The sequence below is a fragment of the Oryzias latipes genome, chromosome 7, assembly GCF_002234675.1.
Source record: "Oryzias latipes chromosome 7, ASM223467v1".
Taxonomy (NCBI): domain Eukaryota; kingdom Metazoa; phylum Chordata; class Actinopteri; order Beloniformes; family Adrianichthyidae; genus Oryzias; species Oryzias latipes.
The window spans coordinates 4,641,583-4,655,265 of NC_019865.2; the positions used below are offsets into that span (position 1 = coordinate 4,641,583).

The 13,683-nt window shown below is 41.8% G+C and overlaps 1 protein-coding gene across 3 annotated transcripts in view; it reads left to right on the plus strand.

Annotated features, from left to right (window-relative positions):
* Positions 1 to 13,683, plus strand: part of LOC101173301 (filamin-A) — a 48,935-nt gene that overhangs the window by 23,517 nt on the left and 11,735 nt on the right. For all 3 annotated transcript variants that reach the window (XM_011476782.3, XM_004070294.4, XM_011476783.3), the window contains exons 9-29: positions 107 to 269; positions 344 to 544; positions 3,616 to 3,753; positions 4,448 to 4,574; positions 4,645 to 4,781; positions 4,862 to 5,058; positions 5,162 to 5,275; positions 6,056 to 6,199; positions 6,286 to 6,409; positions 6,523 to 6,683; positions 6,754 to 6,844; positions 7,767 to 7,936; positions 9,847 to 9,964; positions 10,074 to 10,186; positions 10,338 to 10,487; positions 10,575 to 10,893; positions 11,631 to 11,804; positions 11,885 to 12,047; positions 12,133 to 12,293; positions 12,399 to 12,566; positions 12,654 to 12,777. In XM_011476782.3, coding sequence (XP_011475084.1) covers positions 107 to 269; positions 344 to 544; positions 3,616 to 3,753; positions 4,448 to 4,574; positions 4,645 to 4,781; positions 4,862 to 5,058; positions 5,162 to 5,275; positions 6,056 to 6,199; positions 6,286 to 6,409; positions 6,523 to 6,683; positions 6,754 to 6,844; positions 7,767 to 7,936; positions 9,847 to 9,964; positions 10,074 to 10,186; positions 10,338 to 10,487; positions 10,575 to 10,893; positions 11,631 to 11,804; positions 11,885 to 12,047; positions 12,133 to 12,293; positions 12,399 to 12,566; positions 12,654 to 12,777 — 3,257 coding nt within the window. The remainder of the gene's footprint in view (positions 1 to 106; positions 270 to 343; positions 545 to 3,615; positions 3,754 to 4,447; positions 4,575 to 4,644; positions 4,782 to 4,861; positions 5,059 to 5,161; positions 5,276 to 6,055; positions 6,200 to 6,285; positions 6,410 to 6,522; positions 6,684 to 6,753; positions 6,845 to 7,766; positions 7,937 to 9,846; positions 9,965 to 10,073; positions 10,187 to 10,337; positions 10,488 to 10,574; positions 10,894 to 11,630; positions 11,805 to 11,884; positions 12,048 to 12,132; positions 12,294 to 12,398; positions 12,567 to 12,653; positions 12,778 to 13,683) is intronic.

Sequence of the window (13,683 nt, forward strand, 5' to 3'; positions counted from 1 at the left end):
AAACCCAGGTTATGTATCACCAAAGGTGGAATCAGGCGTGGAATTACAGATGTGCAGAAATTCAGGAGCAGTCGGATGATTTTCCATCCTCCTGTCTGCTGTGCAGGTGACGGTGCTGTTTGCAGGACAGCACATCTCAAAAAGCCCCTTTGAGGTGGAGGTAGGCATGGCTCAAGGAGACTCCAGCAAGGCCACGGCTCAGGGTCCAGGCCTGGAGCCGTCTGGAAACATCGCCAACAAGACCACCTACTTTGAGGTCTACACAGCAGGTGAGCAAAGATGGAATTGCATCGAAGCTCCGGGGCTTGTGGAGCCTCTCCGGTCTCACTGCTAATGCCGTCAGGTGCCGGTGTTGGCGAGGTGGAGGTGGTGATCATGGACCCTGCAGGGAAGAAGAACACTGTGACGTGCAACATTGAAGACAAAGGCAACAGCAGCTACCGCTGCACTTACAAACCCACCCAGGAGGGCCAGCACACCATCTTTGTCACCTTCGCTGGTGGTCAAATCAGCAAAAGTCCATTCACCGTCAACGTGGGAGAAGGTACGACTGACTCGAATACCAAGTCTGACATGAGTCCTCCTAAGCTTCTCTGGCAGCAGTGTTTTTCCTTTTGGTGTCTGACTGTGTGCTTTTTTCCCCCTGCTGCTTTACTGGATGTGGCGTCTTCTGTTTTTTTTTCCTGCCGTCTTCTCTCTGATAGAGGCCTGCTGGCGTCTGTCCGCTCTGTGGAACAGCCTCTTCCCTCTGCTGTCATTTCCTGTTTCCTGGGATCTCTCTTGGGCACCCACTCAGTTAATTTCTGTAAGACTGCATGCATGAGTGCCTGTGTGCAAAAGTCTTGATCCACCCTTTTGTTTTTTTACTCCATTTCATTTCCAGGCAACTTTATAATCTTTAAAAACTAGCAGTTTTCTTGCTTAGTCCAGTCCAGTTTTTGAGCTTGACGCAACCAAGAAGCACACTGGCACATTTTTAATTGTTAGTAAAATGTTGTGAGATTTTAAGGAGAAAAAAGAGCTAGACTGTAAATAATGGAGACTTTTTTTATTTTTACTTTTGAAGCTTTAAAAGAACAGTTTTATATCATGGAGGAAAATGCCTAACGAAACAGTTGCTGTTGTACTTTATCCAACAACATGACAATTTTGCTTCAAACAAATGAGTAAACTGCAAAAAAGAGGTAGCCTAAAGGAAGAAAAGAACAAAGACAAAAATCACTAGAAAGTGGTAAATGATCTGTCTATGCAGCAAGTAATTTTTGTTTGACAGGAAATCCTATAATATACACAACCATTCAGAAAGGGAACGATAATAACAAAAAATGGGAAGAATTGCTTCCAATTAAATGTTATACAGCTCAATAAGTTAATTTTTTGCTAGTTCTAAGCTAATTTTTGTATTCGAGTTTTTTTATTTATCCAGTCATTCACTTTAATAAGTTACAAACTATCGTTAATAAAGTGGAAAATAGTAATTTTAGAACAAAATGTGAGTAAAAAGGCGAATCTTAGTTCAAGTTAGCTCATCTTATTAAATCCTCATATCTAAAACCTATTCGTATAGAACTAAAATTTTGTTTCTGAAATTTTTACAATGAATGCCAGCCTGACTAATTTATTGAACTTTACTTCTATATCCTAGCTTTTGATGAAACAAAACAAAATCTCAACTCTTCTAATTTTGAGGAAAGCTTGGACAGATGTCGAGCAAATAAGTTAAAACGACTTCAAAACCTGGTAAAATGACTCGTATATCTAAAAAGAGTTTTAAATCTGTGCAATTATCAAATAATTTGCAATTGGCCAAACATAAAAAGCCTCAACTCCTATAAATGTCACCTTGACACAAAGATGGATAAACTTAGTTAAAGGCACTAATATGACCTATAGCCTAATGCAAAATGTTTGCACTCTACAAACTTGGACTTTAGTTGGTTGAAAAACAAAAACAAAAGTAATTTTGAAACCTTATGTCAACTGTCACAATTAAACTTACCTGTTATAGAAAAGACCCACACATCTTGCACAAATCCGATTCCATCCTTTTAGTGGTATCACGTTATAAACTTGGGCGTGGCAAATGTAAATGCTGCTTATGTCAGAAAACTAGAAATGGTACTTTAACATGTAGAGGGAAGAAAAAAAACAGCTGCTCTAGACAATTAGAGGCTGTTGGTTTGAATTTAAACTCCAGACTAAGCTCAGACTTACGGAAGCCAAAAACATCCCAACCTTACTTTTAATTATTATTTATCTACCATTTTCTCAGGACAAGATCCAGTTTCTAAAAAAACAAATGTACTGTAGCGTCCTTCTGTCTTTACCACACGGTGACACCGAGACATTTCTACGGAAGCCGAAAACTGCCTGCCCTACTTTTTTTTTTTTCTTCAAAATCTTCTCGTGATAACGAGGTCCGCTATCTCGTTATAGTTTTCTTGAGATGACTAAGAATATACTGTAGCGTCCCTCTCTCTTTACCCCACTGTGACAGACGTTACTGTTTTAAGTCTCTTTATGCTGTGGTTACTGTAGCCAACACTGTACAACTTTAACCAACATCTCTCAACAGCAGCAACAGAAATGCTCCCCAGAAGTTGAAAAAAGCAGTTTGTCAGAGAAAATGTGGAAAACAATAAAATTAAATCAATTATAAATTGAAAAGTACTTTTGGATCCGTAGCCGGACACCCTCATTGGCCCTGGGTTCTGTCATTCAACTGGTTTTTGGGGGTTTTAAGGAAAGAAAGAGGGGGCTGGTGCTTTAGACAACATTAAGTTGTCTGAGGATCCACTAATTTATTAAAAAATAGACTTCAATGAATAAACTTTGGGGGAGTTTTCTTCTTCTTTGTTGTTTACTACAAAATAAAGAAAATTAAAGCAGGTAGAGTCTCTCAGGGCAGTAAAAAGGAGAGAGCGACGCTACAGTATATTCTTTCTCGTTATCACAAGTCTCTAAAAAAAAAAAAAAGAGGGAAGGCAGTTTTCACTTCTATTGAAATGATAAACATTAATACAGAGGACATGAAGTTGGCTAATGTTAGGGTAGAAGATGTCCATGATGGAGTGAGGTGGCAAAGGATGATTCGCTGTGGCGACCCCTGATGGGAAAAGCCGAAATAGAAAGAAGAATCTTTATATATTATACATAACTTTCACCTGCCCTGCAACACAATCAACATGTTGCTTTCATTTTTACCTTTCTTGAGGAGTTCTTTACTCTGTCTCCGTGTCAGATCTGGTCGGCCTTTTGTGACATTTCCGTTTCTTTTCGGGTTTCCTCTTCTTCCTGCAGGATGTTGAGCTGTGACTCAGCAGCCTTGTTTTCAGGAGATAATGGAGAATACTCTGCTTCTGATGCGATTACAGTTGTTCACTTCCTCCTCTGTGACCTGGTAATTCACTTTCAGGATAGATTAGATGCTGGTCAGTGGAGAAGGATGGGATAAAAATAAAAAAAAACACTTAAAAATATTATTTTGAAGATTTAAACAATTTTGGTCTGATTTGCCCATCACATCTCCTCACTGTGGACTTGATGCTTATGTTTGGGTGGAAAGGCTTTGTGTGGCTTCTCATGTCACTACTTACAATCTGTTTCAATCTGCAGCGTGTAATCCCAGCCTATGCAAAGCCAAGGGTCGCGGCCTGCAGCCCAAAGGCCTGAGGGTGAAGGAGACCGCAGACTTCAAGGTTTTCACCAAGGGGGCGGGAACGGGCGAGCTCAAAGTCTCCATCAAAGGCCCGAGTGAGTCTTGTGGAATTGAAATTAAATTTTTAGGAACAAAAGGAATGAAAATTTGCTAAAAATATTGGTTTAGATTAGGCCTGCACGATACATCTCAAATGAATCGTTATCGCAGTATCAAGCTGTGCAATATGCATATCGCAAAATCCTGCGAAAATCGCAATAAATGGTTACCTTAAATATGCTAAAACAATCTTATGGATGCTTCAAGTATTTCATGAAACAAACAAATCCCTTTATGTATTTGACCAATCGGATGGACTCCTTTACATCATATACCAATCGGATGGAGCCCTTTTATGTTGGATGTTCGTCTCCTATGTAGATGTGGGTCATTTGGAATGTAATTTTTAAACTGTTGCATTGAAATGGAAATTATGTTTTTGGTTGTTTTGCTAAATGTTCATATACTGAAAGTTATATCGTCATCGCAGTATTAATCACTAATATCTCATATCGCAAGTTTTCCTCATGTCGTGCATCCCTAGTTTAGACCATTAAATCAAGAAAAGCAAACAAGTTGAATGTTTTTAATAACCTTCACAAAACAGCAATGTTGGTGTGTTTTTAGGGTACTGAACTTGTCGTCTTTGTAATTCAAGAAACTTATTTAGATGATCCCGTCATCCAGACTGCGATCCTCTGCTGTGTTTGGTCCTCAGTTCTGTTTTTAAATCCATGCATTTGTGTTCAGGGGGGCTTGAGGAACCATGTAAAAGGAAAGATCTTGGTGACGGTGTGTATGAGTTTGAGTATTACCCCACCACTCCTGGGACGTACATTATCACCATCACCTGGGGAGGGCAGCACATCCCTCGCAGGTACGGATTTAATTTTTTAAAGCAACAGTCGAACAGGAATGCTCTGATCTAATGACAGAAAAAAAATTAGCCCCATTGAGGTCAAGGTTGGTGCTGAGGCTGGCCAGCAGATGGTGAGGGCCTGGGGTCTGGGACTCGAGGGGGGCATCGTGGGTAAATCTGCCGACTTTGTGGTGGAGGCTGTTGGAGACAATGTCGGCACGCTGGGTGAGTTAACGCGGCAAAGAGATTCTGGAAGATTCTGAATTGATTTCCAAACGCTAACGAGGTCCGGCTTTGCTGTTGAGGTTTCTCTGTGGAGGGTCCGTCTCAAGCAAAGATCGAATGTGACGACAAAGGCGACGGTTCCTGCGATGTGCGCTACTGGCCCACTGAGCCTGGCGAGTATGCCGTCCATGTGCTCTGCAGCAACGAGGACATCCAGCACTCCCCTTTCATGGCTGAGATTGTCAACCCACCAGAGAAGGACTTCTACCCCGACAAGGTATGTGCAGCCTTAGGAGGGGGGAGGGTGCTTGTAGGCATGCAAACACACTTTCACATCTCTTTAAATGTAAAACATTTATTGACGAGCATGCTGATTCCAGGTGAAAGCGTACGGTCCCGGGCTGCAGAGCAGCGGGCTGGCTGTTGGAAAGCTCACAGAGTTCACGGTTGATGCCAAGCAAGGAGGCAAGGCCCCCCTCAAGATTTTATCTCAGGTAAAATGATGGCCTCCATATTTATAACACTCAAAATTTTTGACAAAAAAAAGGACAATTTCCCCATTTCTGTTTGAGACATTTATAATAAGAGGTATGTTGTCTTACCAGTTGCATGTATGAACTCTTAATTTTTGAGTGTCCCTTGTGATCTGACTCCATGTGTACACAGTGTCTTCATGGCAACGTAAAACCACATTGTCTGTGTAGCTTTAAATTTCATCCACATCAATTATCGCAATTTGTTTTCACCACTTGACCTTCAAACATCCAAAGTAAAAGGTTATTTATTTATTTTAACTGTCAAATCTTGGCAAACTCTTTAAAGACAATCACACCAACAGATGTGTCCTCCAGTCTGCTGGATTAAGGTGCACTGGGTGGTAAAACATGTCTGTCTTTGTGCAATTTTACCACCATGACCTCAAAATAAAAAAAAAACTGGCAATGCAGTTGAAGAAACTGGCACTTTGGCGGTCACATCAAATCAAACCATATAGTTAAAGACTCAACTATAGGCTTTAATCTAATTGTAGAGCTGTCCCTGCCTTGTTTTAAATTAAGGGATTTCAGGTTGTCGTAGACTGAACACACCTGATCCAGGTAATGTGCAGTGTGGGTCGTAATATCTGGAATTTAGCAGGGCAGTAGATGTTCAGGGTTGGAGCCATAAAGTCTGTCCCAAATAAAAAGTAAAACATCAAGCAGGAGTCAATTTGAATTGAGGACCCAATTGATCTGTGAAAGATCTGCACCTCTTTAAATCTGTTGTCTTATCAGGATGCAGAAGGAAACCCTGTAGACGTCCAGGTTAAGGATAATGGAAACGGCACATACACCTGCACCTACACGCCAGCCAAACCTGTGAAGCACACGGTCATGGTGTCCTGGGGAGGAGTCAACATCCCTGACAGTCCATTCAGGGTGAGAAAGCTGACTTTCAGCAGGGTTTCTTCTCTTCTGCTTCAAGATTTAATTGTTTTTCTTCTGGGTTGTTCTTTTTTATGCAGATGAACATTGGCGCTGGCTGTCATCCCAACAAAGTGAAGGTGTCTGGACCTGGAGTGGCCAAAACGGGCCTGAAAGCCTTTGAGCCAACTTACTTCACAGTGGATTGCACAGAAGCTGGGCAAGGTAATGCAGCATACAACTTCACAAAACCCCTCAGAATGGGACAGTATAGAACTTTATTGATCCTGTGGGAAACAAATTGGTTTGTGAGAATTAATGTAGTTTTTCTCCTCCAGGTGACATCAGTATAGGAATCAAGTGTGCTCCCGGCGTTGTTGGACCCGCAGAGGCGGACATCGACTTTGACATCATCAGAAACGACAACGACACGTTTACTGTCAAATACACTCCACCTGGAGCGGGCAGCTACACCATCATGGTCCTGTTTGCTGATCAGGTCGGTAGTTTTTGCCTGAAGACAGAAGTGTTTTCTGTGGGCTATAAGTTTTTTATTTTTTTATTTTAAGACAATTCCAATGACACCAGTCAGGATCAAAGTGGATCCTTCCCATGATGCAAGCAGGGTAAAGACTGATGGGCCAGGACTCAGTCGCAGCGGTAAGAAGCAGAAATTCCCAAAACAAGGATGAAAAATTTGCAGGAATTTTCAGTTTTTCAGGTGTTGCAGTTTGTTCTTTTTTAAGCAAACGTGTAAATCTATTGCAATCATTTTATAAATGACATGGCTTTAAAAGGCTTTAAATTAAAATACTTTCAGTTGCTTTACATTTTTCCTGATTACATAATTACAGAATGTGCCCTCCACTTTAGAAAAAGTCAAATAGCTGGATTTGTGATCTTTTCAACCTCCAACTACGATAAAGTAAGGACCAAAACATGAGATAACACTCATTGACTGTTTGAGAACTGGACTGAGGGACTCCTCCTTCGTATTCCAAACAGGAAGTACGTCAAAAGATCAAACTTCTATGGAGAAGTAAACGGCTATTACTCAGTCATTCGAATTGTCAGAATAACCATTCTTGCTCTACTACCTTACCTAAAAGTAGGCTGGGCCTGCTGGCCCCCCATGTCCAAGGTTCAAAAACTTTGACAGTTTTCGTGTGGCCCACTTCCAAGCGGTAGGGGTGTGAACTTCCAACAAGCTCACTCCTGACTGACGAGAGTGGTTGCCATAGAAACTCAGGCTTGGACCAACCACTGGTTACTGACGATGTCTGACTCCAACATGGCGGCATCCTTATCACGAAAAAATGGCAACTGACTTGAATTCATTTAGTCTGAGGCAGATGGAAGGCATTTTCTATGAGTTGCGTCACAATCACCCGCTCTATTTTTCACAACCAAAAACCGCAGTACAGTTCTAACTGCTTATCAATAGTCCTTTAAAATCTACCAGAACTCTTCTGTAGTTTGGCTTTTTCAAGTTAAATCACTTGCTGTCATAAAATTAGGGCAAATTAAGCCATTTTTAAAAGTAAATGTTCTTTTTTTTTTCCTGCATTATTTCTGCTTTCAGGTGTGGAACTGAACAAACCCACCTACTTCACTGTGAACACCAAAGGAGCAGGCAAAGCTAACGTGGACTGCATCTTCACCGGTCCCAACAAAAGGGATGCTGTTAAAGACTTTGAAATCATCAACAACCGGGACAACACGCACACGGTCAAATACACCCCCGTGCAGCAGGTAGGCTGAGAGGCGCATCCGATTTGCAGATCAAACTCATTCGCATTTTTGTTTTAGAAAAAAAAAATCTTCCAATTGGAAACCCCACTCATCTCTGAGAAGTCCATTGGACTTGGTGAGGAGATAATTAACTGATTAAAATCAGCTGCAAAAGCACACACTTGTTTCCTGTTTATAAACAAACCAGATCCAGGAAGACACAAATTGCCGTTGTTAAACATGCAGAGAGTTGGGAAGTTGCGTTGGTCCTATTTGTAACATAAAAATAATTTGGGGAACAATGCTAAGGATGAAAAACAAAATAAGATGATTTTAAAACATCACATCAAGAGCAATATAAAGATTATAGGCCCTGATGGAGACGAAGTGACTTGATGGTCGCCAATCATTATCATAGTTTCCCAGGTTTAAAGACATTTGGAAAGAATGTCTGGGCCAGTTTTCAACACTCAAATTCCTCTTTGCTTCAAGGCTTTGGAAGAGGGAGATAAAACGACTGCAGTCACTCTTGGTGGCATGTTAAAAAAAAAAAAGAAGAAAAAAAAATTACAAGATGGCTGATTTGGTTTGGATTTATCCGGTTGGAGAAAAAATGTCTAATCAGTTATAACTCCACAAAACAAATCTGACCAAATTTAGCATAAATGGATTTTATTTAACACTTCTGGTATATTTTTCTACTATTGCAGTGTTTTTCAACCTTTTTTGAGCCACGGCACACTTTATCCCTGACAAAAATCCCGCGGCACACCAGCATCCCAAAAAAAAAAAAAAAGCAGAAATTCATGGTCTGTATTGATCGACAGCTCCCCCCCCCCCGCAATCTCACGTGGATTTTTGTGATAATTGTGGCAGAAAAAGCAGGAAATTGCGGCTGTTTTTTTCTAAGAGATGAACCACCAGCTAATGACGAGCTTTAGCTGGTATTTTTGTTAGAACTGAGCGACTTTATCAGCAGAATTAAGAGCAAGGAAGTGAGGACTTTAACCACTTCTGATTGGTCAGACTGATGACATGTGATTAAGCCTTCAAGAATGATTGGTGGAGACAGTTAAAGGGGCGGGACTTTTCCTTACACAGTTATAGCTGCAGCTAAATCGCGGCACCGTCATTCTTATCAAAATGTCTTTAATAGAATTAAATAAACACAAAGAAAAAGTAATTTTAAGATCTTTTATATTCCTTACTACTCAGTGTTTTATCAGGGCTTGTTGGGATACACAGAGAGCTGATTTCTTGGAGATGAAAAATGTTTTTAGATCAGTGAATGAGGGCAATTTCCCACGGCGCACTTGACCATCTCCCACGGCGCACTAGTGTGCCGCGGCACACTGGTTGAAAAACACTGTACTATTGTAGCTCATTTATTCTCCATAGACGGCATTGATAACCCCTTTGTAAACTTTTTCCTCTTTTTTTCTTTTTTTCTTATTTTGCTTAAAGTCACTGGACATTATAAATCTCATTTGTGTATTCTAATCCCTTTTTACAAACATAGGACTCCTGTTTATGCAGTTTATCATTGCTGAAAATGCATAATCTTGTCTATAAAAGAAAATATAAATATCAACAATATTGTTTTTCAGTTTTGGAATGTAAAACAGTTTCATTCTGCAAAGCTCAGGAAAGCATTCCATCATATTAAATATGTGACAAATAGTCAAATATTTGTTTTGTGAATGTTTTGTATAGATTATTTAACATCAGGAAATAAACCTTTAGTAGCTGCTGAATCTTTTACAAGGGAGGATTTTCAAGCTAAGCTTAAGATTTGGATTTTATAGAAACAAATGTTTCCACGGTGACCAGAAAATAGTTTTAAAAAACACTATTAACTGTATATTTCTTGTTTCATTAAAATAATTATCCATTTGCTGTGTTAAGTTCTTGCGCTGCTTCATTTCCATCAGGGACCTCTAACTGTTGGTGTGACCTACGGTAAAGATCCCATTCCCAAGAGTCCCTTCAGCGTTCCTGTAGCGCCCTCCCTGGACCTCAGCAAGATCAATGTGACCGGCCTTGGAGACAGTATGGGCTTCACTTTTATTGATCGTTAATCTCACAAATTGGATTTATAGGTTCTAACTTTAGGGTTGTGCTTCATCATTTATCGATATTTACTGTAATTGAATTGTAGAGATGACTGTTGGCAAAGACCAGGAAGTGACTGTCAAATCAAAGGGCGCCGGCGGTCAGGGAAAGGTTGCTGCAAAGGTGACAGGACCATCTGGGAAGCCCGTGGCCAGCAAGGTCGGTCTTTGCTTCAGTCAGACTTTTTCATGGTGGTGTAAAGCCAATCATGAGATCCGGTTACGGATAAAATGCACCAAAAACCTGCGGTCCAGGTAATCCTGACCATGAGTGTTTAATTTTAATTCCCTGTGTCCTTATTTTGTTTCAGGTTGAAATGGGGCTAAGCCCAGAGACCAGCCAGGTGAAGTTCATTCCCCGGGAAGTGGGGCCGTACCAGGTCGAACTGACCTACGATGGCGTGCCGATCCCTGGATCACCATTCACCCCCACAGCTTACCCTGCGTCGGACCCCTCCAAGGTTGGCCTCAGTTTATAGAACTGCTGTGTTCGCACATAAATCTGCTGGGTTGACTTCAGCTGTGACTCTTTTGCCTGACCCCCTTAGGTGCGCTGCTCCGGCCCAGGCTTGGAGCGTGGCAGAGTTGGAGAGACGGGGGAGTTTGTCGTGGACTGCACCAATGCCGGTCCAGCAGAGCTAACCATCGAGATCATTTCGGATGGTGGCACTGAGGCAGAGGTTCACATTCAGGACAATGGAGATGGGACCTACACCATCACGTACATCCCATTGTACCCTGGCTGCTACACGCTCACCATCCGCTACGGTGGCCAGGATGTGCCCAACTTCCCCGCTCAGCTAAGTGTTGAGCCTGCAGTCGACACCAGCGGGGTCCACGTGTTTGGACCGGGGGTGGAGGGGAAAGGTAAAACTCGTTCGGATTCAATGTTGGTTTTAAAGTGAAACTGATTTCATTTCCAAATTTAAAGTATCACTCAGATTACCATTTGATGTATTTTCAAAGAGTTCCCAGGGGTCCTTTCATTATGCTGTTTTTAGCCAAAATCCAAAAACCTGTTGTTTTCTGGGACATAATTTCTGCAGAGCAACAGAACTTCACCTCTGAGTTGTGTGCGTTTGGTTCGCGAATGTTGTAGAGCAGCTCCAACTGCCTTTTTGCATTTCCATTGCTGAGAGCTCTCTGTTTACATGCTCTCCTGCTAGCTAATAGCCCCATCACAATCCCAGCCTATCATTTCTGGTGCAGCAGAAAAGTTGAGCAATATCTGAGCCATCTGGCCGTACGTTTTTGCCAGCTCGGACGAGAAAAATGATCAATGATCAAATGTACGTGGATCAGTTTGTCTGCAAGTCTATGCATCAGAATGGAGCGGAGCAGGGAGCTTATGCCCTGCCCTGCATATTTTCTACATAACAAATATGATCTTCTTCTTTTCGAATTGCTTTGTCTGCTCCCGATTCACGATTTGAAAAAAGAAATGCAATTAATATAAGCTTAATTTTCCTTAAACATCTCCGCCATCCTCTGAAAAATGATACAAGAACAAGTTAAAACACAATTTTCCTTGTAGTGGGTCTTTAAGAGCCCCAACTTTTGCCGGACTGCATACAGGCATTACATCGTGTGTTCTTCCTCTTTAGGAGTCTTCAGAGATGCTACCACAGACTTCACAGTGGATGCTCGCGCTCTCACCCAGACTGGAGGGGAACACATCAAAGCTCTGATCAGCAACCCGTCTGGAAGCTGCACGGACGCGCTGATCACGGATCTCCGAGATGGAACTTACAACGTGGAGTACACTCCGTACGAGGAGGGTGAGTGCAGCTGCAACGCGGTGAAAATTCAGCTGACGCTCCTTTTCCGCCACTGTACTCATCCCACGGGAATGTTTCAGGCCCGCACAGCGTGGAGGTTTGCTACGACGGCTCCCCGGTGCCCAAGAGTCCGTTCCGTGTCGCCGTCACCGAAGGGTGCGACCCGGCTCGTGTCCGCGTGCACGGTCCTGGACTGAAAACTGGCATCACCAACAAGCCAAATAAGTTCACAGTGGAAACCAGGTACATGGCAAAAACAGACCTCTGCAGAGCAGAAAATGAAATCTCTTTTTTTTTTTTTTAAACGTCCCTCACCTTGTTGTTGCAGAGGAGCAGGAACTGGTGGTCTTGGTTTGGCCATGGAAGGTCCATCAGAGGCAAAGATGTCCTGCATTGATAATAAGGATGGCAGCTGCAGTGTGGAGTATATTCCATATGAGGCAGGAACCTACAACCTCAACGTAACCTATGGAGGACAGCCCATCACAGGTCCACTCACACAAACAGACTTATTGTAAAATCTTGAATCATTTCTTCTGGGTTGATGGATCAAATCCTCATCTGAACCTCTTCTTGATATTTCTGTCTGCGCAGGGAGTCCTTTCACGGTGCCCGTTAGCGACACGGTGGACAGTACAAAGGTAAAATGCCAGGGACCCGGTCTGGGCAACTCTGTCAGAGCAAACATCCCACAGGCGTTCACCGTGGACGCCTCCAAAGCTGGAGTGGCCCCGCTGCAGGTCCGAGTTCAAGGCCCCCAAGGTGACGCATCCTTTTACCTGTAAATGCATGTAAAGCATGCCGGTTGTCTCGCTCTGTGTTGACGCCTTCACGTCTGTGTGGGAGAAGGTGTGGTCGAACCGGTGGAGTTGGTGGACAATGGAGACCAAACCCACACAGTCAACTACATTCCCACCAGAGAGGGACCGTACTCCATTAATGTGCTGTACGCTGACGAGGAGATCCCACGCAGGTAAAGCAGAGACGCACCTAAACGTTTAGCGACTCAGTTTGAAAAATTATGTTAAAATTCACTGACAAATGTCTACCTGTACAAACTGAAACGGAGATCAATTCTGGAGGAAAAAACTAATTTTAGCTTAAAAAAAAAAGATTTCCAGATTTTGTAAACTTGAATTTGCCTTTGCCTGCTCAGGCAGAATGTTTCAAATCGAGGCCTTCATCATGCTAGGTCATTAACTTTGAAATGAAATGTCTACATTTCCTGGGCAACAAATCTAAATGTTCCCACTTTTCACGTTTCTAACAGAAAAGATGACCTGGATTTTTCTCATCTTTTAGTTTATGCAGTTTTGGTAACTTCTTTTGATTTCATTTTTTATAAGACTGTGCAAAAGTTCAGGAAAAGCCAAAATCTTTTTAATGTCCAACTAGCTTAAAGTGGTACTCTCCACATAAATAACCTCCATTCCAAAGTAAATGAGTTGAGATTTTTAGAAATCTAGTTTATTTGCCTTTTCAACAGTAGATGTGGAAAAACTTTGAATGATTTGCTCAAAATTGGAATATGTTTTTCAAAGTGTTCCCATTGGTCTTTTAATTTTAAGTCTAACCTCCTCCCCCCCCACCACCACCACCACCACTTCCCCTCCCCGTTGCTGAGAGCTTGGAGGTGGAAGTTTATGGCCCACCCAGCATATTTTCTGTCACATATTTGATCTTTTTCAAACTGCTTTTTTTTCTCTCCATCTGATCCTGATTCACATTAATTTTTTTTTCTAAAGATATTATTTAAAAATGTAGTTTTAACCATAATTTTCTTTAAATATGTCCTCCATCAGAAAAATGCCACAAGAACATGTTAAAATAAAAAAAAACACAAGTTTCATCATTGTAGGTCTTAAAGTTCAAATGGAGA